Raw genomic sequence first — 27,144 nt, 5'->3', positions numbered from 1 at the left:
CAGATTTAGTCATTTCAATATTTTAATTCAACAAATATTCATTGGGTGCCTGTTAGAGAAGTTACAGGTCCTTATAAGGAAATACCCAAAGAGTTGCTTTAATTGGAGTTTCTAGACATTAAAAAAAATCATTTTAATGGTGCATCCTATAACTCATAGCTCCACTTTTTTCAAGAAGAGGGAAAACAGTATCAATATTTAAAACACAGCATTCAAAAAACAGGAAAAATATCCACTGACAGCAAACAAACAGTGAATAAGTAATATATCCTGAAGTTTTCATCCAAGAAAATTCAATGTCTAATTATCATCTCTAAACCTAAGAGCTCAGTTTTTATTTTCCTAAAAACAAAATTCTAAAATTTCTACTTTTAGGAATTTGTATAAATCACAGGGAGTCTCACTCACTATCCCCTGCCCCCAGAGGCCCCCACCTGGTACTTAGAATAATGGTCAGCACTCAGCAGGAGAGACACTGGGTCAACCCCAGAAACTGTTTAGGCCCCAAAACATTAACAGCAAAAAGACACTTTGGTCACAAAAATGTCAACTGCCCCTTCTTTTTCCAACAAATGCACTGGGGTCAGTTCCACATCCATGTGAGGCACCATCCTCCACCGATGGCCGGATTCTCCATGCCACACTGGCCAGGCCAGACACCCTCCTCCAGGCCTGGAGCATCACAATGCAAAGCTTTCTGTGTGTTTCTTTTTGTATAAAAAACTTTACATCTTACACAAATTATTGAAATGCGGTAAATAATGATGGACAGCCCCCCATAACAAGATTTTTCACAGTGACTTATAACTGTCAAGGTTAAAACATGAACAGACGGAAGCATGGAATGAGATTTGAGTTTGTAAAAAGCATTCTTATGACAATAATCTGTTTCACATTGTTTACTATAGTGAGCCAATGTATTTGAAGGGCGAGAACTGTCATTACTCACTTATCTTTTATTTCAAAACGCTCATGAAGCCATCTTTTCATGGATACTTGTTCTTCTGGGACATTTTTTTTGTCTATACGATTGATGTGAATATGAATTTTTGGGCATTCTTTGCAGAGAAATTCTAACAAGAAACAAAAATATTTCATTTTTATTAGTTTAGAATTCAGTTATATAAAATACCAATGAAAATGAGGTTTAAAAGTTTTAAAACAAAGTTCAGAGTCTTTCTTTAGCAAAGACAAAAAAAAAAAAAGAAAATAAAGATTACAAACTGGTGGTCTGGGGTTTCAGGCTGAAGCAGTATAATTTCCAAGTCTCCCATAGTTACCTAGGTCATGAGTTAATCAACCAGATGGTACTTCTCATATACCAACTGCAACAAATTGTACAGGCAGCCCAGTCAGGAGGCTAGCCTCTACCAGCAGTATGCACCCACCCTCTAAAGGGATCCCCATATGCCAACCACCCTTGGGCCCACAGGTCGCCTTCATGGGGCCACCGGTCTCTGTTCCCAAGCCGGTGCTTGTCACATGTCACTGGGACAGGATGGATGTGCCTGGGAAAGCACTGGGCACACGAAGCCACCCCACCCCTCAGACCCCAGCACTGAGCTGTAGCTCCTGCCACGACTCCGCAGGCCTCCACCCACCCCCCAGCTCCGTGAGCTGCCAGTGATTTCTACTCACTGATACGCCTTGCTTTCCTGATCCTTGCCGTATTTTAACATATTCTAGTTGCTCTGGGAACCCAATTTCTTTTTGTGGAATAGCTCTGGGCCTTTCAACAGCTAGTTCCTAAAAAATGCTAACCTAAAAATTAGCAGACAGTCCTTTTTTCTGCCCAGGTTGCACAAGGGATGAGGTCAGGATTTATTCCAAGATAAGAAAGAACTTTGAGCCCGGACATTTCCTTTTTTGGATGTGACTTTCTGTGAAGACATGACAATGCTAACATAGTTAAATTCCTGGAGAAGGAAATATTGCTAAGAGATTTAAGGGACTACTATGTTCCCTGGGTGGGCATGCAAGTAGGGGAACAAGACTGTTTATCTCAAGTGGAAATGTGCTCACAGGTGTGTTCAGGAAACTGGCTGGTGTGTTGTGCAGCTGGAGGAAGACAGGAAGCTGATCCTTCAGGGCTCCACCTCTGGACCCCACACACAGCTCTTCTTGTGAATTCTCTCTGCAACTGCTTTCCTCCACTTCTGGTGTCAAGCCTCAGTAATGCATTTCAGTCATCAAAAATTATCTTATTGTTTATATACTCCTAGGAGTGAACTAGCTTTGATGATAAATGTGCAAAACACTGCCATAGGAAGATTGTACTTTCACAATATTTTCCTCTTTCTTCTCCTCAAGTTCCGTTTTCTTTAAACCAAAGACCAGCATAGGAAGTGCTTTCAGGAGCAGAACCGTGCACGGGTGAAGAGCACAGACAGTGAGTCAGGCGGCCTGGGCTCTGACCCCTCACCTGCCTGGGCAGATCTCAGCGTGCAGCCTCTCTGCACACCTTTCCACGGCATCCAGCCACAAGACGTGACAGTAGCAGACCCGGCCTGGGAGGCTGTCGTGAGGGTGAAGGGGCAGGACAGGACCCAGCACACTGGAGTGTCAGTGATTGGAATTTGCTGTCTGCACGTGGCTCTTCACCTCACCCTATTTCTATTTCTGATACGTAAAAATGCAGGAGCTGACACCAACTTTCCTGCCTTCACTCAATCATCTACACCTATACCTGCCCCTAACATTTCCTGCCCCTTCATTAAGCGGGTGTCCGGTTGACACTGCATTTATCCCGGATGTCCCGAGTCCCGGGGCACAGACATACAGAATCTGCAAGGACACGAAACCAGCTGCACTTCTGGGGTCAGAAATGAGTGTGTGTGAACTCGAGTGTTTGGAACATGCCACCCATCCTTAAAGACGCCAGTGTGAGAAAGGACCCTCAAGGTCCCCTGGGTGCTTTTGGGTTTTTCTCACCTAGAAGGTACATGTGAAAGTCGCTCAGTTGTGTCCGACTCTTTGTGACCCCGTGGACCATAGCCCACCAGGCTCCTCTGTCCATGGAGTCTTCAGGCAAGTATTTTGGAGTGGGTTGCCACTCCCTTCTCCAGGGGATCTTCCCAATTCAGGGATTGAACCCAGGTCTCCCATGTCTCAGGCAGATTCTTTACAGTCTGAGCCACTAGGAAAACCTAAGAATGTACATAGTGCTTTGGTATTTACAACACACATTTGTGCACATCACTTCACTTGACCTTCGTGCACCTCTGCAGGCAAGGACCATCATTCCTTCGTGGGGGTGAAGGGACCAAGCCCCAGTGTCATCAGCAGTGGAGTCAAGCCAAGTCCCTGTGGTCAGTAATCCAGATACAGACCATACAAGCTCAGCTCAGCGCCAGCGACACCCAGGAGGTGCTCCCACCAGAGACAAGGAATGAGTGACGGAAATACTTCCCTCGGTATTTCATAAGCTCCTATATCTACTTTGGTAAAAACTATTTTAGTTGGGGCACATTTCACAGGGCATGAGCAAAAATTATCCCATAATATTTAGGGAATGTAGGGAAAATTGTTCTAATTAAGGTGTAATTTTTTTCTGACTCCAGCTTTCCCAGCAGGTCCCTAGAGTATATTGATATTCCAGAGCTGTACAGGAAGTCTTCCAAGGCTCTAGACATGTTACAAGGCCTAGTCTCCGGAGGAACTGGGTCACGGTGCTCTGTGCCTGTGGAGCCGGGCGAGAGGGGCAGAGCGGAACCCAGGGGCCCAAGGCGCCCGCGGGCTGAGCAGGGAGCTGGGGCTGGGCCCGAGCCTGCCTCCCACTCTGCTCCCTGCCTGGCTCATCACCTGCCCCCATCCCTCTGGGTGAAAACAAGAGAAGAACAATGTGACCTAAACCCAACAGAAAACTGAGTAGGTAAATGGTTATATGTGCACACCAATGAACACTACGTAGCTATTTAAAAAAATCATGTTAAGTGTACATAATGACATGTAAAGATGTTCATGACACACTCTTAAGCCAAAAAAAAAAAAAGAACGACACACACATAAATACATACAGGCAGATATATACGCCAACATACAGACATTACAGAAGACTTTGAGAAAAATATCTGAAGTGTTATCTGGGGTTTTATCTGGACAGGTGAGTTTGTAGAGTTTTTTTCCTTCTTCTGAGTTACCTGTAATTTTCCCCTTCAAGTATGTCTCCTTTTCTTATTAAAAAATATTAAGAGAAAAAACTTACCTGAGAATTATATAACATACTTAGAGTATCAATTGTTGTCCTTTAGCTCACAATTTCTTCCAGTATAGCACTCATTTTAGAAACAGGAGTTATAAATCACTCAAATGGCCCTGTCTCACCTCTGCCCAATGGACTCCGTCCACAAGAGCACTTGGACACTGTTGGAAAGACCAGGCGAAGCACAGGACACCCTGATGGGCCCTGAGCGTACCCACCTTACGATGACACGGACCATGAAACAGGAAGGACGTGGCTCCCTGCCTCCCGCCTCCGGCTCTGCTGGGAGGCCCCGGCTGCCAGATGCGGGTCATCCCCGCAGGCTCACCCCCGCAGGGTCACCGGCACACAGCCCCGCCCCGGCTCAGAACAGCCTGTGAGCGGCCGGGCTGAGGCACGCCAGGGAACTCGGACAGAAGTACAATTCCCCTGCAGGGCTGGGAGCAACACTGGCCTATGGCACATCAATGAACGATCTGGCAACTTTGTGGAAAAAATTGCTGCACTCCTATCGACAAAGCGCAAAAGTCCCTGGGATACTCTACTCACCACAGGCATGGTATCTAACCTGTTATTTGGGGTTTCTGCCAGTTTGATAGCAAAAAATGGTTTTTAAATTTTTTTTATTATGAACAATTTTCTTCTGTGAACTGGCTGTTCTTACCCTTTCCTCATTTTTCTATTGAGTGAGTGATCATATCAGTTTATAGGCACACTTTGTACATTAAGGAAGTTAGTCTTTTTTCCTACCGTCCCCTTGTCTTCAGTCTTACGGTTTTACTCTGGTGTGTTTTTGCTTGAAGAAATATTTATTCTTAATTGACTGAAATGAAATAATTTTTTTGTACGTGGCTTCTGAGTGTAAGAGAAAAGCCAACCTTTTCAAAAGTAGAGGCCCTGTGTCCAGACGACCCAAAGCCAGCTCAGGTGCTGAACAAGCGGAGCGGTGGGAGGAAGGGCCGGGCCTGGGAAACCCAGGCCTAAGACGTGTGCCCCCAAAGGCACTTCTGGGCTAACTGTGAGGAGACGGACTCACCAACACCAAGTGCTACCTTCCACACACACTGTGCCCTGGGAGTGCAAAAGCCCTGTGAGCGATGAGGGGCGCCTTTGTCAGGGAGAAGGTCACAGGCTCGGATGAGGGCGACGGCAGGAAGGTGGCCCGGCCTACACTCAGCCCCCAGTCTCAGAAGCCACCGCAGGCAGTGTGGGAGGGTCTCCATGATGGGCAGGAAGCCAGCAGCCCCAAGGGCCCCAAGCAGGAGGCGACGGCGTGAAGGAGCTCGGGCTGGGCACCGCGTCCCCACACAGCAGCGCCCTGGGGACCCTGGGGACGCTGCCCGGCCCACGGGTTCTTACCGTGGGACCTCGACTCAATAAAAGCAGCCTTCTAAAAAGGTTATTATGGGAATTACATCTGGTATCCATAAACAAAAAAATATATTCAGTCTTGTTTTCTAAATAATGCTTGATAAACTCATGGCAATACTGTTGGATAACTACACGTATGTCCGTCTTCAAATGTAAAACTCAATCAGGGACTCTTTCAATGGTTCAAAAAGAGTAAAAAGTATTATATGTTGCCTTTTGTTTGTAAATTAAATTTGTACCTACAATACACAAGTGATGACGACATGGGGTACCCGGGGTGGGGGGGGCCAGGGGGATGGGGTCTGGTAGACAAGCCCGCACATTTTCGCGGCAGCTCCCACTTCGCTCTGCGGTTAGGGAGTCACGAGAGCGGTCAGTGCTCCAAAGACGAGGCCCCTCCGGGTACCCTTCCTCCGCCGCTGGCCGCTTCCCACCGTTCAGCCACAATCTGCTCACCCCCCTGTCCTTTCCCCTCCTTCCTCTGGGAGTCACTCTCCCTTCTGAACATCTGCCTTCAAGACATCCTGCTGAGATGCGCTAGACAAGCAAGCCGGTTCCACGTCCAGCAGCTGCCAAGGGGAAATACGAGGCCGCTACCTTGAAGAGGGGACGAGAAACTCCACACGCTTCCCGCTGCCCAGCCCCACATCCAGAGGTCTCCAACAGTCAAGAGTGTGTTTATATTGAACTAAAGCATGCTGCCCACTTAAATTCTGGCCCAAAGGTCCTTAATACTGAGCCCATGGTTGAAAAAAGAAAAAGTCATGTGTGACGGTCCTTCTTCTTGTCTGTGAGAATAGAGTTCACAAATGTTACATGAAAAACACACACAAAGAGAACACTGACCATGAGGGCACAACTCAGTTTTGCTATTAGCATTTTCCCTGGTCACTCCTTCCTCTGCTTTATGTAGCTTTTCCATTTCTATGTGTGAACCTTGGGCAGAAAGAGGCCGAGTTAACGATACTGGGCAAATCCAAAGGACTAATGGGACAGCCGGGCAGAGCTAAAGAAATTACTGCCGTTACAGATTAATAAAAAATACACCAAATGTACATATTTTGAAAATATATCAATGTAACATAATAGAACACACTTACCCTTTTTAAAAAATATATCCCACATTCATAAACATATATGACTTACTTGAAAACAAACTTACCAGCCATGGATGGCGCTTTCTTCCGCTGCCCTTTATCATCCACAGACCCTTCAAAAGCCACTGTAACATCATAAACTGCATCCAAATAATCCTTCATAGAATCAAAAGCAACGTGAGTTGCCTTTATTCTTGGTGTCAGCACATGTTTTAATACTGGAAGGCCTAGAAGAGAAGTTGAGTCAGCATGGCCACTTATTAGTTACAAAACACCCTGGTAACAGACTGTAACTTGTAAACTGTTTTTATAGGAAAGTTTAGACAGCACTCAATTTAAGCCAACATTCATTTAATACACTTACCACATACCCACATGTACAAGACCATGCAGGAAGCTGTTGGAAAACCTGCCTTCAAGAAGCTTAGAGCCTCTCAGAAACCCTCCAATTTGGAAAACTCAGACAACAGCAAACATACAATCCTCATTTCTGGCGACAGAATAAAAGTGGTAGCACCTTGCCTGCGAACTCAAGATTCAGGAATAAAATTCCTAATTTCTGACTTCAAGTCCAAGATTCTTTCAGTTCTATTTCTACTCAAGTAGAGATGGAGTGCGATTACCCAAACAACCCCGACTATATAGCATTTGAACTAAGAGCTGATGTGATCCATATATAAATACTGACCTGATACTTATAGGATAACTGAAGAATCTAGTTTCTCAGTAAACATTTTTTAAAAATCTGAAATCTAAATCACACACCATAAAATTCACCATTGTAAAGTATACAATTCAGTTGATTTTAGTTTATTCAAAAGGGCTATACAACCATCACCACTATCAAACTCCAGACCGTTTTCATTACTCTAAAGACCTTTCACCCCAGCAGACACAGCACGTATCCTCTTCCTTCACTTCACTCCCCATTACCACAAAGCTACTTTCAGTCTCTATGGATTTCCCAATTATGGGCAAATCATATAAATGAGATCAAAGTTGTGTCTGGTGTGTACATCAGTACTTCATTACTTGTTATGGTTGAATGATATTCTATTGTATGGATATAACACATTGTGTTAATCCACCGCCTCGCTGACCTATGTCTGGGTTGTTTTCGCCCTTTGGCTATTATGAGCAACGCAGCTATGGACGTCCATGTAAACTGCATACGAACAATGCACACAAACAAGTCTTGGCATGAAAGAACAATTTCGATTCTCTTGGGTATATTATTTACACACACACACACACACTTTTAAAAGTTTCTTTAGGTGAGAAATACTACCATTTGTACACAATAATTCAACATGTTCATCAGTGCTCCCATGAGTGCTAAGAATTGGCTCCTTTTCCCTCCTATTTCCTAGGAGTTGGTGAATGACAGGGAAGCCTGGTGAGCTGCAATCCATGGCGGCACAGAGTTGGACACGACTGAGCAACTGAACTGAACTTCCTATTTCCTATTTCCCCCCCATTCCTGGTTTAGAATATTTATTGACAATTTAACAGAAAAGTGTAGCTCTCTGAAAAAGTGACATGAAAACAAACCATAAAAAAAAAAAAAAAAAAAAGCTCAATTTCTACTGCTTCTCTCCAGGGAAAATTAGCTGCATAAGAAAGAACAGCTATAGCATGTTGGGATCTTCCTGCAGAAGAATTTTTAAAATGCAGAGTGGTGTGGGAAAGAAAAAGATTCCCACAACCACATATCTGACTTGAGTCCCTGGGGCAGAAACAGTTTAATTTATTCACAAACTTATAACAAAAACCTGAACAGTATACCAGGCTGGGAAACATTTGTCAATTAAATTAGTTAATACTTCCTTTTCTGCTCTTGGAATTCACCCAACTTTATGAAGTCCACAGTTCCACGGTATCACCTGTGGTAGTTAATTATTAGAATCTAAGTAAGTCAGTAAGACAGTAAGAAGGTAAGAAGACAGAAAAGTAATACTTCCCTAAAAATGAGTTATAACTAAGGTTTGGGAAAATCAACTGGCAGAAGAGTAAGAAACACCCATCACTAGTAGGTGAAGGAAGTGAAGGCAGAATGTTCTCACTGTGGAAGGCATGGGGCCGCTCCACTATCCCCAAACCTTGGGTCATTATTATACAACTAATTTCACAATGACACTATAGAGACCAGTTAGAATTTCAGTACAGAGTCAAACAACAGGCATTCACGATGGCATTCGTAATGAACTACGTGAGTTTGAGCCCACCACACTGCCTCTCAGAAAACCCCTGGGCCTGAAACAGGAAAATGTTAGCGAATTAACTTAATTCTTCCTAGTCAACATCTAACCTCTGTTTTAGTATCTGCTTTGCCTTCCTTCCACCTCCAGATCTCCTGACTTCTAGCTGGCACTAACAATACTCTAGCTTACCCTTGACCAAACTTCTCCCTGAGGGCCAACATGGTGATGCTTCATAGAACTGAAATTCTGTTGTTAAGTAAATGATACCACTGAATGGAAAATCTTTATTGATCCAAGTAGGAAATTTTATATTATATATGTATGTGTATATGTTGCTATATATACATACAGACATACACAGGGCTTCCCAGGTGGCTGAGTGGTAAGGAATCTTCCTGCCAAGTAGGAGACAAGTTCGATCCGTGAGTTGGGAAGATCCCTTGGAGAAGGACACAGCTACCCACTCCAGCCTGGAAAAATCCCATGGACAGAGGAGCCCGGCGGGCTACATTCAACAGGGTTGCAAAGAGTTGGATATGACTCAGTGACTGAGCATACACACACACATTCTGAGGACTTATACTTAATTTTCGGGAGTCAAGTGAGATGAGGTGTGTGTGTGTGTGTGTGTGTGTGTTTAGTCACTAGGTCATGTTGCCATTTCTTTCGTGTGTGTGTGTGTGTGTGTGTGTGTTTAGTCACTAGGTCATGTTGCCATTTCTTTCCCCAGGGATCTTCCTGACCCAGGGATTGAACCCACAACTCCTGCATTGGCAGATGGATTCTTTATCACTGTGCCAACTGGGAAGCCCAACATAAAAACATTACTCACACTTAAACATTTTTTTCACTTACTCACACCAACTGGTAAAAGCTTGAGGAAAAGGAGCATGCTGGAGAAAGGCCAAGATAGAGGCCTGTAGGGTAGAAAGTGGGGGAAAGCCCACTGGATAGATGACCAAAGGTGAACTAATTTATTTGGAAATATGAATAAGTCTTTCTTTAAAGGAATGACTAACAGTTTCAAGTAAAAAGGGAATTTAGAGATCATTAATCTAACAACCTATGAAGTAGAGAGTAACACTGGGTCATCTATAGAGATACAGGTGTGAACCTAGAGTCTTCATTGTCATATACAGTGAATAAGTCAGAAAGAGAAAAACAAATATCATACATTAATGCATATACATGGAATCTAGGAAGATGGGTCAGATGGACTTATGTGCAGGGCAGAAATGGAGATGCAGATGTAGAGAAGGAACCTGCAGACACATGGGGAAGAAGAGGTGGGGTGAGCCGAGAGAAGCACTGACGTATACACACCACCATGTGTACAACAGATAGCCAGTGGGAATCTGCTCTAAGGCACATGGAGCTCAGCTCAGGGCTCTGGGATGACCCAGACAAGTGGGCTGAGGGGTGGAGGGAGGCCCAGGAGGAAGGGGCCGGATGGTGCAGGTACAGCTGATTCACACTGCTACACAGCAGAAACTAATGCACTTTGTAAAGCAATTATAATCCAACAAAACAACCTAAGAACACTCTAATACAGACATACCTTAAATAACAGCTCCAATTATAAACAAACATATTTTGTGACTAACATTATTTTTGAAGGAAAATACTTCTAGGAAATAGTGATAGCCAGGGCCTTGAAATATTTAGGATTTATTAGACAGACAGACATACCCACATCCACCACTCCTACCTCTTAAACCAGCCATCACCACATCAGTGGTATATGGTGTAATGACTTCCACATGTAAACAAGTATGAAATGTTAAAAATCTGAATTGAAAAAGGTTGGTTTTGGTTTGTTTTTCTACTGGTTTACTAAGTCAGATTCAAATGAAGGTGTACTTTAGGAGCAGAATTAATGTTTTGAAGCAAAACATACAACAAACAAACAAGAAGTGCTATTAAGTTTCAATTTTCCAGAAGAAAAATTAGCTCAACAGCTGGAAAAATGAGTTCGTTTGTTTTTATTTTCAAGCAATCTCATTTAGTTGTGAGCTAAGAGGAAAGAAAACAGGAAACACTCTTTCTAGCTATACTGTTCACAAATCAACTTCCTTTGTGTGTGGTGGAAAACAATTACCATTAGAGTTATAAGAAAATATATTTTTAATAAATAGCGAGTTTTCCCAGTTACAGGATTTAAAGAATAGTTAGTTAGCAGTTAAAATTTGTATCCATGAGAAAAATTATTCATTTTTTCCCCTTTTGGTAACTGAGAAAGATCTGTAACTCACAGAAAAATGAACAGACCAGTAATGGTCAGTGACTGGTGACTAAGGTATTATTAGATTTTAAAAGTTATAGTATATAACATTATTATGCTATTTTAAGAATTACTTACAAGTACTTGCTTTAGCATTATAAAATTAGTTTGGATTTTTTAAACATAAGTAACTAAGTAGTTATATATAAGCTACTAAATTTATAATGTAAATAATACATGTTTGTGGTTTTAAGTCACTACAGTTTGGGATAATGTGTTACACATCAGTGAATAATAAATACAATCATGTTTTCTCTCTCCTATTAAATCATAAACTCCTGAAAGACATTATACAGCTAGTGGTACCACCTTAGCAGACTGTGTTACATATTTAGAAATAAAAAATGAAATAAGCAGTCTATGAGGACTTAAAGCGCTCAGGGTTAACTTCTCCCAAGTTCACTCTGTTCAACTCATTAAAAACACATGTTCCAAGACAGTTGATTCCTTAATCACAACAAAATGTACCAGATTTTACAAGACACATGAAAAGTAACAATAAAAAAATTCCCAAATACTAAGTTTATTGTTTCTTTTTCATCTCATCTAACATAAAATTCTAATTCCCAAACAGAATTAAAGTGGGCATGAGATGACACATAAGAGTTTCTGAAAATTTATATAGTTTATTAGCCTTCATAACTTGAGACTTTATGAAGAGTCTCAAACAAGTTCACCTATAAACTCTTTCAAGCTTCAAAGAGTAAAATATATATTTTGTTACAGTCAGGGCTCAGCAATGTAGAATCGTTAGAGAAGGAATAATTTAGGAGAGCTGCAATATTCTGAAATCCTAAGAATTTACTCCATAAAAACCCCAAATTTTGTGTAACAATTCTAGGTCATTGTTTTCTTTCTTATATAAATTTAGTAAACAGCTCCTTAAACAAAATAAGACATTTTTACAATAGAAGTTTTCTGAGACTAATACATACGAATGCGAATAACTCTCCAAGAAAAGGATATAAATGCAACATTCTCTAAACCCACTTGGACATGGAACCCTTTCCCCCTATCCCCCACAAACTCTTGTAGGCTGAGTTATCACATACTTTAGAACAAGGGAATTAAGATGGCGACTTCTTAAATAAAACACAATGAACTAATTAAAAAGAATACTTGCTCAGTGACTTCCCTTCAACTCTGGCATGAAGTCCAGACCACCATGCCCAGACAGAATCCAGAGTCTTCTGTGGTGGCTGAACTCACACAGCTCTTCTTCGCTCATCCTGGGCTTGAAGACATCAAACTCTTTGCTCATAACTCCATGTCTTTGCTTGGAGTTGTTTCTTACACCTAGAATCCCTTCCTTTCACCACACGTGTCGGTCTTAATTCTACCTTTCTGATGGACACCCTCTGTCAGCTGGTTCTCTTTCCCTTCAACTCCCAGGGACCACTGTCTGTGCTTCTCCCACCTCACCTCTTTATACATCACAAACATGTGTCCTTATCCACTATCGTATAAGGACTCCTCTGCTTTGTAAAATAAGTTATTTCTTAAAGGAATTAGTCTTTCTATTTTATCCCTTAGGATCAGCTATAGCTTTTTGCCATTATTAATAGATTCACCTGTGGCAAATCTCCACATTCTAAGTTAGAAATAATGACTTAGTAAAGGTATGTATATGTAATATACATATATCAGACTTTCTATAAACATTATGTCACTGAACCTCACAAATGCCCTATGAAGAAGATAATTCCTGATACAAATAAGAAAACAGACCAAAAAATAAAGCAACCTGTCTAAGGTTATATGAATAATATATGCCCGAGAATGCAGCCCAAAGCTAATGTTCATCTAAGACTCAACATTGGTTCAAGAAGGACACTTGATATACACCATAAAGCAAAGCTGGGAGAACCTCGGGGAGAGAGGCCCAGCTGACAGGTGTAGAGTGGGGAGAGAAGCCCTGCATTTGACACGCCCAGGCTGGGTCATGCCTCTGAGCCAGGCAAGTGAAACGCTCTACTGGGCGACTGTACAGGAAAGTCGAGAGTCGTGCAGACACGTGTGGGTGAGAGACAGTTTTCTGTGAGGCATCAGCAGTCAAACAAATGGTGGTGACAGCTATGGATTTAGAGGAGGGTGCTATGGATTTAGAGGGCCACCATGAAGACCACAGACAGTGAAATAAACGAAAGAGACCCGGGTCAGACATGGGAAACAGCACAGGAAACAGGAAAGGATGAAGCAGAAGAGGACAGAGAGGAGATTAAGTGGGAAGCGCCAGAAAGGTGGGAGGAAAGGAGACGAGCGTGACAGAAATCTCGGGAGAGAACTTCAGTGAGCACCAAGGATTCCACCTCCAAGCATGATTAATTAACCAAAATTAACTAGAAGCAAACACTCTCTTTCTCTGATGCACCAGCCCATTTCAACTGCTCACTGCATAGGGGTCAGAACAGACACACAGCAGATTCTCAGAAGCACCGCAGAGGCCCCGGCCAGCCCTGCGACAATGCACCCTCTCAGTCAGACCCCGTGTGATCCAGCCAGCCTCCCAGACACCTCTGGGGGCACAGCCCACCTGGCTAAACTGTACACCTACCGGTATATCAGCTATCCAGGTCTCTAAAAGATGGATGCTAAGAACATCCTCGTTACTGGGGACATCAATAGCTTTAAGTACTGTAGACTAACTTTGTGTAATATTCTCCATTAGAAGCTTCACATTATCTTTAATCCTTACACAGATTTAGGTTTACCCATGGGAACAAGCATGGCCCCCCACCCCTCCAGTATCCCCAAGGGACTGGTTCTAAGACCACCCCACCCCCACCCACTCCCTGGATACCAAAATCCCCAGATGCTCAAGGCCCTTATGTAAATATGGCCGAGTACTTGCATATAACCTATGCACAACCTCCATATGCTTTAAATCAACTCTAGACCACTTATAATAACTGATACAATGCAAATGCTATATAAATAGTTGCCAGCATGGCAATTTTAAGATTTGCTTTTTGGAACTTCCTGAAAAAAATTTTTAAAAATATTTTCCACCTGTGGTTGACTAAATCCATGGATGTAGAATCCACAGATCTGGAGAGTTGACTATATGTTTTTTAAGAGGTGGGCCAACTGATGCTCAGTAACATCAGGCAGCTTACGCCCATATGGCTAATAAATGTCAGAATCTGGATTCTAGTCTAGGTCTGTCAACCTACAGAACAGAAACTCTGTCCATCACAGAGAAGCCACACTGCAGACAAAGGTTCCATCTAAATAATCATGTCCCTGGATAGATTCTACCTGAATCTATGGTACCGGAATATATATACAGCAAGCACTTAAATTTACTCTTAGACACATTTAAAAATAATAGTTTCAAATGTAGTTAATTTTTTACTTACCTTCTTGAGCAGCAAATGCTTGACTAGCTGAAATGACTTTTGTTAGTTCTGGATTATATCTTGTTCCCTCCGGAAAAATCACAAGATACATCTGTGAAGACATAAAGAAGAATTGGTTTGTTTTATGTGAGTGTTTCTGTTGTTGCTTTTAACTTACCAATGATAACCCTGTTAATCCTAAGAGTATTTCCCATGGTGGTGAAAAAAAACTCAATTACCTATGACCTTTATTGCAAGCAGAACAACCAAAACGCACAAATTCAATTAAGTCATGACATAGCATAGACTATATTTGAAATGCAGTCCTACATTTATTCAGATGTCAGTCATTTATAATCTAACAACATTTCTAATTACATGCTAATATTTGCTAATTTAAAAGCTTGCCATGAAATGCTGACTCATACAAAGCCTCAATTCATTAATGAAAGAGGTTCCCCCCACTAAGATTTTGTAAAATCACTTTTGAAAAGGTGCAAATTTTAGACATCAGGGTCCCTAAGTACACCTCATCTGATGGAAACCATATATAAATATATAAATCTCCATAATATAAAAGATAATAGGTGTTCATGTTTCAAAAGATTCACATAGCAATGTTTATTCAGAAGATGTATTTCTTAGTAACTTTTGGGGAAAAAATCCTGCAGTCTCTCAAATAATGTACATGCGTGCTAAGTCGTGTCTGACTCTTTGCGACCCCATGGATTATAGCCCTCCAGGCTCCTCTGTCCACGGGATTCTCCAGGCAAGAACATTGGAGTGGGTTGCCATTTCCTACTCCAGGGAGTCTTCTTGACCCAGGGATTGAACTCAAGTCTTTTATGTCTTCTGCACTGGCAAGCAGGTTCTTTACCACTAGCACCACCTGGAAAGCTTTCTCAAATAATACTACTAGTGAATAAGAGCTGATTTAATCATTAATCATTGATTTCAGTGAGGAATAAAGTCACATGGAAGTTGACTTTATAAATATATTCTACCTTGCCAATTATGTGATTAACTTTCAGAAACAAAAGAGCCTAATAAAGAGTCTGAGAAACACTTAGCTGTTTCACAGCACTTAAATATTAAACAGTGAAGCGACCACCCAGATTCTATGAACGTGGCCTCATCCCCGCAGTGACCTGAGCGACAGCCACTTGCAGTGCTGCCTCGAGAGCCTGGCAGTCCATCACTCAGTGTCACTGTGTGACCACCAAAACACTAGACTCTCGCCCTTGAAAAACAGAAATGCTCTCTGGGAGCCCAAGGTGACAGACTAGGTTATTTGAGGGCTTCCCTCGTAGGTCAACTGGTAAAGAATCCACCTGCAACGCAGGAGACCCTGGTTCAATTCCTGGGTTGGGAAGATTCCCTGGAGAAGGGATAGGCTACCCATTCCAGAATTCTTGGGCTTTCCTGGTGGCTCTTGGTAAAGAATTTGCCTGCAGTGCAGGAGACCTGGGTTCGAGCCCTGGGTTGGGAAGATTCCCTGCAGGAGGGCATGGCAACCCACTCCAGTATTCTTGCCTAGAGAATCCCTAAGGACAGAGGAGCCTGGCGGCATGCAGGCCATGGGGTTGCAAACAGTCGGATGCAACTGAGCGACTAAGCACAGCACACAGCAGGTTCCTTGAACTGACTTTCCTACTGAAAACAATTTAGAAAGCTGGATATAACACCATCCTAAGAGCAGCAAAGAGCTGACAAGATGTAAGACCAGAACCAAAGCAAACACAGAGAAGCAGAAGCAAGCCCAGAGAAGAATTTAGCTCTAAGAGATTCAAGGGGACAGACATCTAAGGCCACAGATCTTCCGTTAGAAACAGTAAGAGTGAAACAGAAGTGAAGGGAACACCAAAAGGGCCACACTCCTGGGGTAAAAGCCAGCCAGGTAGTCACACAGGTCTCAGAAGGCCCTGTCTCACTGCACGGCCTGGGTGGTCCAGGGAGCCTTGAGCTCAGGCCTGGGCTCGGGTGGGCCCAGGGGAGAGGCGCCTCCAGGGACCGGGCTAAAACAAATGCCAGTGTTCTCTTTCATCTTATGCTCGAGCTGATTTCTGCAAATAATTTTTCCAAATATAATCAACAGCAAACAAAGATCACCGAGCACATGGGGAAAGGAGGCACCGTGAGCCAGGGAGAAGAGAGAGGGAAGTGGAAAGAGAGGGCAACTGGGGGGAGAAGGAGGGGAGAGGTGATGAGGAACGAAAAGGGGAGAGAACTTGAACCTGTGAGCTACATTTCAGAGCACCAGGACAGACAACCACGCAGGGCCCCGGGGAATGAGGCTCAGGGAGGCCCGGCTCCCCTGCGGCCTTGTCCTCAGAGGGAGCGGAGAGCCACGGGGAGCAATGAGCATTCTGCAAGGAGAATGCAGAGGCTTCTTCTGTGGGCAACAAGGTTTTATAAACTAACGTCTACATGCAATGTTCTTCATTTGCAGATATTCATACTTTTTCTGACTTTTCAAATAACTCAGTAGATACAAGAAATCCAAATTCACACTGACAGAAAACAGTAGTTCTTCTAAAACTCCACCGACGGTGAAGAAGAGGAGTCAGAGGAGTTCCTAAGTAGCTCAAGTGTAAGGTTACAAGGGCAGTTCTGTTTCTAATTATAGGCTAAAGACACCAAATGTTCTCCTTACTCCTCTTTAAGGTCAGTATTGACAACCACCTGCAAAGGATCGAATCGCCGGCAGCAACCTTTCTGATGGCCAAAAATAACTGCTTGCCTATATTTAGAAGGTTTTTTGCTGCCTCAAAAACTCTGAATTATTTATTACACATGGGATAATATATTTTCAAAACAATTCTTAAATGCTAATTTAATCCTTAAATTACAAATTGAGAGTTGATAAAAAAATAAAAATGAGAGTAATCTTACTGGAGTTCCTGCGTTGATGTAGCGCTGCAGCTTTTTCCTCATCTGATTTTCATTAAATTTGGCACTTCTTTTTACATAGATTCCTCCATGCTGCCATGAAAAAAAAGGGGGGAAAAACATATTTACTATTAAAATGTCCAATGGCCAGTCATCAAAACGGTTAACTTTATTTCCAAAGGGTGAAGAACAAAATTACATTTTAGGAATTAAGTTGTATTTAATACATTCAAATGTTAGCCTTTAAATAACATTAGCTGAATTCTGTGTTTTCAATACAATTGAAATAAAACCATGTGTGGCATTTCATAGGAAACTACACATTTAGTTTTGCTGGCAATTAAAAATGCTTTCTTACCTTAAAAACACTTTTTTTTTCAAATGAAAAATTCAATCAAATGGATCTTTGCTCTCAGTTATTCCACTGACTTCTTATGTTGAAGCCCTAACTCCTAAATGTGACTATATTTGGAAATGAGGTTTTTAGGAAAATAATTAAGGTTAAATGAGGTCATAAGAATGGGCCCTGATCCAATAGGAATGGTGCCTTGTAAGAGATTAGGACACAGACAAAGTCACGTAAAGGACAGACAGAGAGAGAAGACAGCCACCCGCAAACCAAGCCTCAAGAGAAACCAACCCGCAAACCAAGCCTCAAGAGAAACCAACCCTGCTGACACTTTAGTCTTGAACTTCCAGCCTCCAGAAACTGGCAGCAAATAAACTTCTGTTGTTTAAGTCAGAGTGTGGTATTTTATTATGGGAGCCCTAGAGGGCTAATACAAACACCACCATAAAAACTGTTTAGTCACTCAGTTGTGTCCGACTCTTTGTGACCCCATGGACTGTAACTTGTCAGGTTCCTCTGTCCATGGAGTTTCCCAGGCAAGAATACTGGTGCGAGGTGCCATCTCCTTCTCCAAGGGATCTTCTCGACCCAGGGATAGAACCCAAGTCTCCTGCACTGGCAGGTGGATCCTTTACCACTGAGCCACCAGGGAGGCCCTCATAAAAATTTAAGATAACCTTAATTAAACCTCATAAGTGAACGTCACTGGAACTTTGCATCAGGTTGGTCTTTTTTTTTTTTTTTTTTTGCCTTCCTCTACTCTAACTCAAAAACTCATCTGTAAAATTTGAACAGACTGGCTGAAATTTGATTTTGTCTTACTCAAGAATATGAGTAAAAGGAAATAAAGAGAAGCAAAGAGGGGACAGATATAGAGGAGGGGAAGGGGGGCCTTAGATTCTGGATGTGATTCCTTCACACATGAGCTGACTTGCCTGAGTACAGAAAAGAAACTCCAAGTGCTCTAAGAGTGCAGGTACTTACCCAAAGTAAGCAGTTTGGGTACTACTCACCCAAGTAAGTAAGTAGTAGTTTGGTACTACTTACCCAAACTAAGAAGACCGATGAGGATAAAGTCATTCTTAATGAACTCTTTAGAATTAGAGCCACAGGATACACATACTGCAATGTGAAACTGCCCCAAGCTTTCAATGACATTATGTCTCTTCTTCGCACACTATTTCCTACTAATCATTTAATGTGCTTATTAAACTCAATTTTCATTTAAAAAAATCTGAGTTCTTTCCCAGGTATATGGAAGCTACAGAAGTCAAGACCAGCTGTCTTTCCCTTTGGAACTCCCCGATTAGTGATGAAGCAAAATACGTATACGAGCGTAATATAAGAGAATGAATACGTGTTACAATAAAGATGGCCAGAATTGAAAGCAGAGTGGAAGAAAGTGTAGAGAGCTCAGGTCAGTCACAGCCGTCACACATATCTCTAGTTACACTCACAGGACTTAAATGAGAAAAAGCTCTCTAGTGCCTTTTTGATTTTTTAACACACAGTAAGGTTCCCAAAACATCTGCGTTTGGTTGGGATGAGGGAGCAAAGAGGTTTCTGTTCTATTCCAAAGGTAAACTACACCTGTCAATGTTCACAAGCTGGTGGTTTAGAAATGTTTAATTTTCTGAATATCTATATATTAAAATTAAAGAGGGTGACACAGGATGAGATGGTTGGATGGCATCACCGATTCAATGGACATGAACTTGGCAAACTCCAGAAGACTATGAGGGACAGGGAAGCTGGTGTGCTGCAGAACATGGGATTGCAAAGAGTCGGACATGACTGAGCGACTAAACAACAACAAAACATTTAAAATACAACACCACCACACACAAAATAAATAAAAAACTTGACTGTTTCCTCATATTTTGCTTGTAAGTAACTATTTTTGAATAGCATTATTTCTGCTTCATACAGACTGTAAAAAACAAGTCTGCTTAAAAGAAAATCTTACTTCCTGGCATAAAGTTATGCAACCCACTCCAGTATTCTTGCATGGAAAATCCCATGGATGAAGGAGCCTGGTAGGCTACAGTCCATGGGGTTGCAGAGTCAGACACAACTGAGTGGTAATACAAAGTCCACTCTTTTTAATTTATTTACATTTATACATGAGCAAAATAGTTTAAAACACTTTTCATCAAAATATATTTGAATTTTATTTTCCTTTAGAAGGAAATAAGGAAAAGAAAGAGGAAATGGACAGTCAAAACTCTAACCTCCAATACCACAGGAACTCTTATCACGGGACTTGTGGGTAGCATGGACTGTCCAAGGGGTGGCCTCCAGATTTCTATCTTTTCAGGGCTTACTGTAACTTTAGCCTCTCTTCTTTAATCGAGTATTAAAGTCTTATTATGAAGCATGTCTTCCATACAAATTTCACTCTTAATATTTAGAAAATTGCAAGTGTATATGTATTAGTCACTCAGTTGTGTCTGACTCTTTGCCACCCATGGACTGTAGCCTGCCAGGCTCCTCTGTCCATGGGATTCTCCAGGCAAGAACACTGGAGTTGGTTGCCAGAGCCTCCTCCAGGGGACCTTCCCGACCCAGGGATCGAACTCATGTCTCCTGTGTCTCCTGCACTGCAGGAGGATTCTTTACTGCTGAGCCACTGGAAAAGCCCCCAGAAAATTGCATAAGCACGATTTATTCAGAAAAGGCATAGAAAAATGCTAGTAATCCCCTTCTGAATATTAAAGAACCTGTTGTATAGTTTCATGACCTGATGGTTATTATGTGATTTTAAAGGACTTTTATAAAATAACATATACTGAATATTTATTATATACCTGACATTTTTTATATCCTACAGATAATTACTTTTTAATTTATTAAGGGTCCATCACATTTTTTACCTTTAAAATTTTTTATGTGATGTTTGTAGTTTGCATTTTTTATTTAACAATTTGGATAATCAGACATATATATAAATACACACCACTAAAAATGCCAAATAAAACCACATTAACTTAGAATGAACTGGTAAACCCATTAAAAATAAACCCAAAAACCTTAAACATCCATACATATATAAAGAAAGCAGCATGGAGAACAGTTACCTGAGAAAAATAACACCCATACAGCGGGAGCCATTTGAGCCCATCTTTCAGCACGTAGCGCACGTGGCCGAGAGCATTCTGCCTGATGGCCAGGATATCGGCAATGATCCAGTCGACTGCGAAGACAGAACCCGTCAGTCCTAAGTGATCCCCACCACAGAAACAGAGCCTCTTCACAAGACTGTTATGAAGATGTGTTTTGAAAACATTACTCATAGAATTTTTTAATTTTTTTAAATCAACCCCAGACATTTGAAAAATACAAATTCTGTGGTTTTTTTCAGGTTTGTTTTTACATTTCTTAAAAGCTTATTTCAGGGATATAATGCAAAAGCCATACAAACCAAAGTAATACAAATGATGCAGGAACAAAGAATAAGATAAGCTTCTCTAATTCTTAAAGTCTAGAAAACATGAAATGATAGGCAGAGATTGGCTAAATGAAGCTGTCACATTCAAGAAAATATTCCCTATATACTAATATGCTCAACAAAAGGCAAGGACGTTTTATCTTTACCAGTGACTTTCAGGACACAATCATAGGCTACAACAGACAGAATTCAAAACAAAGATGTCTCAAAGTTTACAACTATGCTGGGCACATATGTATTCTTTACATATCAAAGGACAAGTAACCAAGCTGCTAAAAACTCTAGTTATGTAGATATATTATTACTAAAAGGTAAATAAAAACAAAAATAAGAAGGCATCAGTTAAAAAAAAAAAAAAAGCATCAGTGAGCTGATAACACCAAACCCAAAAAACTTGTAGGAAGAGAGAAGCTGTTAATTGATCTTTCCAGCAGAACAAATTCTGAACAGAGGAACGAGCCCTTCCTTGCCAAAGCAAAGAAACAGGGGCCAGCAAAGGGTGCAGAAGATGTCAAACAGGGGAGATGGTTTAAAGAAATTAAGAGAAAACGAAATGAAGTTAAGAAAGCAAACCGTAAAGAGTCTTGAAGACCAGAGAAATGTGATTTGAAAACAAATGGCTCCAAACTACTCTATTCCTTCATAAGAATGAAAATGATAAAAAAGAAATGTGAGGGAGACTGTTCTAGTATCTACAGATGAATTGGAAGATAGGGATACTTGAAAAAAACATTGATAAGAATCTGAAAGGATTCAGTCACAGGATTACAGGTATGTTCAGGGTCAGGTGAATGAGAACAAAAGGAATAGATTCTTGGAGGAATACGGTTTTGTTAGGTAGGAAGGTACGCATGAGCCATGAGGGGTGGCCTAGTCAAAAAGGATGCAAGCTGATCTCTAAAGCCCACTCCAGACACAACCAAGAGAGCTCACAGAGGGACTTTTCCAACTCCTGCACATGCACCCTGGGCACAGAGGGATACAAACTAACCACAGGGGCTTCCTCAAGTAACCTTAGAAAGCTAGAAGCCCATTAAGGGCTCATAAATACTCTCTATATAAATACACCTGATTGTAACAGACTGAATTATGGGAAGACATGCACAACAGACCCTGTTGCTCTGTAACTTGCAACTGTCAAGGGCCTTGAGTGTATGCCCATTTGCATTCCCTTTGTTGATGGGGGGCGGGAAAGCCCTATTTTGCACAGGATACAACCAATAGGAGGAGATGGGAAGTATAAAAAGGGGGAAGCCAAGAGGGATCCTTATGATCAAGTTTCAACCAAAAAGGATAGTTCTCCCGAGGATTACAGGAGGATGAGCTCTCAGCTGTGTGGAATCCTTCAGGCGCCACACCATGCTGGACAGAACACGCCACACCAAGATTCAGCCGATTCAAACACTGAAATTATCCTTCTGGAAAGGTGTTTTATCAACTAGTATAAATCTTCCTTGTCTGAATATTTCATCATTTAACTCTTTCTTGATTTCAGAGGTACAACTAATACATCTCTAATTTCTGTCACGGCTCCCTTTAAACAGAGGGAAGCAAAGATGTCCTCTACAGTAAATGAATGATCCCCTATGTCTGTCAGGCAGCGATGCCTACTCTATTGAACATCAATTATCACTTTTCTCCAAAGTATGTGCCTTCCCTTAGAAGTCATCTCCCTACCCCACTCCCCTCTAATTCAAATTAAACAGGCACTGATAAACACATTTCTTCCTAACCATGTCATAGAAACTAAATAATTAGATTTGTTAAAACTATACCTAATGTAAAAGTAGAGACTCAGAATAAATGGAGAACGCAGTGTATTGTTTACAGGCTACAGAATATTCTGAAACAAATTTTGGTACAAGGCTAAAAACAAGATTTGGTATCTTTTCTGGGGACAACCATTTTTTTAAATTTGGAGGAATTTGAAAATTCATTTTTATATTAAACATATATGGCTATACTATGGCCTAGATACACCTTCCAGTAACTTGAAGGAGAAAGTGTCAAATTTACAAAATATGTCATGTTTGTAATGAACTTTCCTGGGCTATGCCCTTATACTTTTGAAATATTTAGCGAAAAAGTTTAAGAACTAACATAAGTAGTCAAAGGGCTTCCCTGATAGTTGGCAAAGAATCGCCTGCAATGCAGGAGACCCTGGTTTGATTCCTGGGTCAGGAAGATCCACTGGAGAAGGGATAGGCTATCCATTCCCGTGTTCTTGGGCTTCCCTTGTGGCTTAGCTGTTAGAGAATTGCCTGCAACGTGGGAGACCTAGGTTCGATCCCTGGGTTGGGAAGATCCCCTGGAGAAGGGAAAGGCTACCCACTCCAGTGTTCTGGCCTGGCGAATCCCATGGACTATACATTCCATGGGGTCACAAAGAGTCAGACACGACTGTGTGACTTTCATTGAAGTAGTCAAAACACACATGCTGGGTGCCTCCAATTTTTTCAACTCAATTATCTTTTTAAATTGTTTAAAATTCTCAAGTAGGTTTCAGATAGAAGACACCAGCTGAGTTACTGATGGCTGGGATAATACCTTCTTAATTGGCCACCTGATGCAAAGAGCTGACTCATTTGAAAAGACCCTGATGCTGGGAAAGACTGAGGGCAGGAGGAGAAGGGGACGACAAAGGATGAGATGGCTGGATGGCATCACTGACTCAATGGACATGAATTTGGGTAAACTCCGGGAGTTGGTGATGGACAGGGAGGCCTGGCGTGCTGCAGTTCATGGGGTCGCAAAGAGTCGGACACGACTGAGCAACTGAACTGAACTGAGTAACTATTCAGATTTTGTGTTCTGGCATGAATAACTTAATTAAGAGCTGAAGAAATGCAGCTGTGTAAAAATTCTTCCATGGTGATCCAGCTCAAGCAGTGCCACAGTTTATATTATTAACTTGGAAGAGAGGAGGGAAGGGCAGAGGAGAGGCAGCAAGAGAAGCGAGGCTCTTCTCACCTATGTGACTAGGGAAGAAGAGTTTCCAATTCTTAAGGGCACCGGGTTGGTGAGGTACTCGCCTATCATGGATGCAACGTGACCTGGAGATTAGCTGTCATCAACACCATCACTCCTACTGTTGGCTGCCCTTGAGCCAGGCTCTCTGTGAGGTTAGAGCCAGGTTACGGAAACTGCCTACAAGCCCTGTCCAGTAGACATGACCCACAGCTGACCAACAAGGCTCAGAGAGGCTAGGTCATCGGCCCACAGACACACAGCACGCTGTACAACGGCATACCAACTGGGGTCTGACTCCACAGCCCGGGCCTTTTAATGAAAGGCCACCATTCACGCTGTTAGTTAAGGAAAATGTCACCCAGACCAAGGAAAGGGAACGTTCCATGAGATTAAAAAGGTCCAGAGTGTTCAAAGCAGAGAGTTAAGGAGGGCGGGGGGAAAGGAACAGTGGCCACCGCAGTCCTGCTGACTCTAGAGAAAAGTCAGTCAACAGAGACCGAGAATGCAGAGACGGCAAGGGCTCACCGCAAGTGAAGACAAGGGAGCAGAGGGACAAATTCAGATGCCAGCTCTGCAGCCAGCCGGGCCAAGAAAAGCCTCTTGCGTCTGGCAGGCCTTGGAGAGCATGAGCTGGGAAGTCTAAACTCAACAGCAGTCTTTGAAATGTTCTTTCTGCCACTGACACTTTCAGTTTATTCGATGGTGGTTTTCAGGGTCTCAAAAGGGTTTCATAAAGGGCACCCAAACAGGCCAGGGCCCATGTCCCTGGGTAAACGAGGGGCCTGCAGGACCTCAGAATGCAGGCAGAATTTTATGTGCCCATATTCTAACTGAAGCCTGCAATTCTAAAGTAATTTAAAATCTCTGTCTAGTTATGTTTCTAAGCTACGGGTTTTTTATTTATGGTCATGCCACCAGCTTATAGGATCTTAGCTCTCCAACCAAGGCTTGAACCCCGGCTCTCGCTGTGAAAGCACAGCGTCCTAACCATGGGACTGTCGGGGGATTCCCTGGATTTTTTAAAGGACTCAAAAAGCAACCCTCCCCGCTCCTAATGGCTGCCTGGCGTGGGGCCGGCACCCAGGTCAGGTAAGGGTGTGGATGGCCGGATTCTCGAGGCGATGTGCAGCTTTCTCCCATCAGCCGGGGCTGACTGTGGACCTCACACTTCCCGTTCTACCCTTGCAGTCCCAAACATGGAAGAGTTTTGAAAAATCTGTATTCCTCCAAATGTTTTCCCCAAAGTCCACACTCGGGAGTAAGGGATATAAAGGCCAGCACACAGCGAGCACACCCAGGAGAGCAGTGGCCTCGGGAAATGTTCAGAGTCCTTACTCTACAGGTTTGTCCTGGGCCCACGGCTCTGTCCCTAGAACACTCTTTCCATTGAAACCTGCAAAAAGGCAAGTTGGCAGGGAACCTAACCAAGGAATTTTAAGAGAGACCTTTTAAATAGAAAGCTAGCTCAAAGTGAAATTAACCAGGGGCTCCATATAAAGAAAAATGGGATAAATGAACCACTCCCTGCCCTAGAACCAGAAATCCTTTTTATCTGGCTCTTGGAAACTTGGTAAAGATTGGCCATCGCTAGCAGGACCAGAATAGCAAGACTGTGTCACTAATAAAAAGCTCGATAAGACTGGAGAAAGCGTGAAAATAAAGGAGGAGGTCAGGCTGCTTTATGGACCAGAGTTAGAAACAGACTCTGACCATATCCTAAAGTCAAATGTAATTAAGTCAAACAGTCTTAGCAGTTAGAGTAACAAGATTCAGTTCAGTTCAGTTCAGTCACTCAGTCGTGTCCGACTCTTTGCGACCCCATGAATTGCAGCACACCAGGCCCCCCGTCCATCACCAACTCCCGGAGTTTACTCAAACTCATGTCCATTGAGTCGGTGATACAGGGAAATACAAATACAAATACATCAAATTCCTATTCACTCTTTGTAACATCAACTCTTGACCTAGAAAACTGAGTGTAACTACTAATAAGCTAAGTTGAGAAAGAGGCATTTCTCCTTCATAACTGTTCCGAAGGTACAGGTAGTGGTAACAGTAACTGAAGACACACAGCTGACAGGAGAAGATAAAGGACAGCCACAGGCATCAGTGATTTCCCAGTGAGGGGTTACCATTCATTAGTCTGTTTTTAGTCTTGAACTTTTGCTTACTACATTTTTTTTGCTACATTTTTAAAAGTAATAAAAATGGAATTTAGGAAGTGTGCATCAAGAGCAGTTACAGCTTTGAAAAAATAATGAAGTCAGATGTCTTTTTGATTGAAGTATTTGGAGAACTAAAAAGTACCTGAATTTCTTAGTTTGGATACTGTAGCATAGTTATATAAGATGCCACCTTTGGGAGAAACTTGGTGATAGAGTCATGGGAGACTATGTACTATTTTTGCAAATCCTTGTGAATCTACAATTATTTCAATATAAAAAGCTTTTTAATTTTTTCTTTAAAGCACCTTGACCTAATTTAAAGTACACACTGCTATCCTGGAGACCAGAGTCTTCGGTGATTCTTGATAGAAAAGGGAGCTGTAATTAAACCAAAACATTTGAAGAAGCAAAAGGAAGTGCAGACATCAGAAAATAACACTGTGTTTAGTAACAAATACAAATTGGTACAACCTTTCTGTAGCCTAACAATAAAAAAATCTAAAATGTTCATATAGTATGATCCACAAATTTCACTGCCAAAAACAAAACTTAAAAAGGAAGAATACATGAGTCTTTAAAGCGATAGTCAAAGAAAGAGAAAAAAGGAAAGAAAATAGCTTATATACACCCAGCAGAGGGACAAGGAAAACTCATAGCTTTCACAGTCTTATTTTTCCAAAACAGTAAAATCACAAAAATACAAGATCACATATAATATCTGCATTGAAAATTCAAGTTTCAACAACAACAAAAAAATCCATTTAAATATATCAGAACATTACTTTGAATTACTTCTCTACTGTGTGTGGAAAGACCCAAGTTTCATGAAAATGA

At 41.9% G+C, this 27,144-nt stretch overlaps 1 protein-coding gene across 1 annotated transcript in view; it reads right to left on the bottom strand.

The window, feature by feature from the left end:
* AGPAT5 (1-acylglycerol-3-phosphate O-acyltransferase 5) overlaps positions 1 to 27,144 on the bottom strand; it is a 42,540-nt gene that overhangs the window by 2,602 nt on the left and 12,794 nt on the right. Inside the window, exons 3-7 of the mRNA XM_043454314.1 lie at positions 20,805 to 20,920; positions 17,382 to 17,471; positions 14,511 to 14,601; positions 6,735 to 6,896; positions 950 to 1,073 (exon numbers count right to left, since the gene is read on the bottom strand). Coding sequence (XP_043310249.1) covers positions 950 to 1,073; positions 6,735 to 6,896; positions 14,511 to 14,601; positions 17,382 to 17,471; positions 20,805 to 20,920 — 583 coding nt within the window. The remainder of the gene's footprint in view (positions 1 to 949; positions 1,074 to 6,734; positions 6,897 to 14,510; positions 14,602 to 17,381; positions 17,472 to 20,804; positions 20,921 to 27,144) is intronic.

The sequence above is a fragment of the Cervus canadensis genome, chromosome 31 (genome assembly GCF_019320065.1).
Source record: "Cervus canadensis isolate Bull #8, Minnesota chromosome 31, ASM1932006v1, whole genome shotgun sequence".
Lineage (NCBI taxonomy): Eukaryota > Metazoa > Chordata > Mammalia > Artiodactyla > Cervidae > Cervus > Cervus canadensis.
Note: the sequence above shows the minus strand (reverse complement) of the source record. Positions and strands in the feature narration are given on the sequence as shown.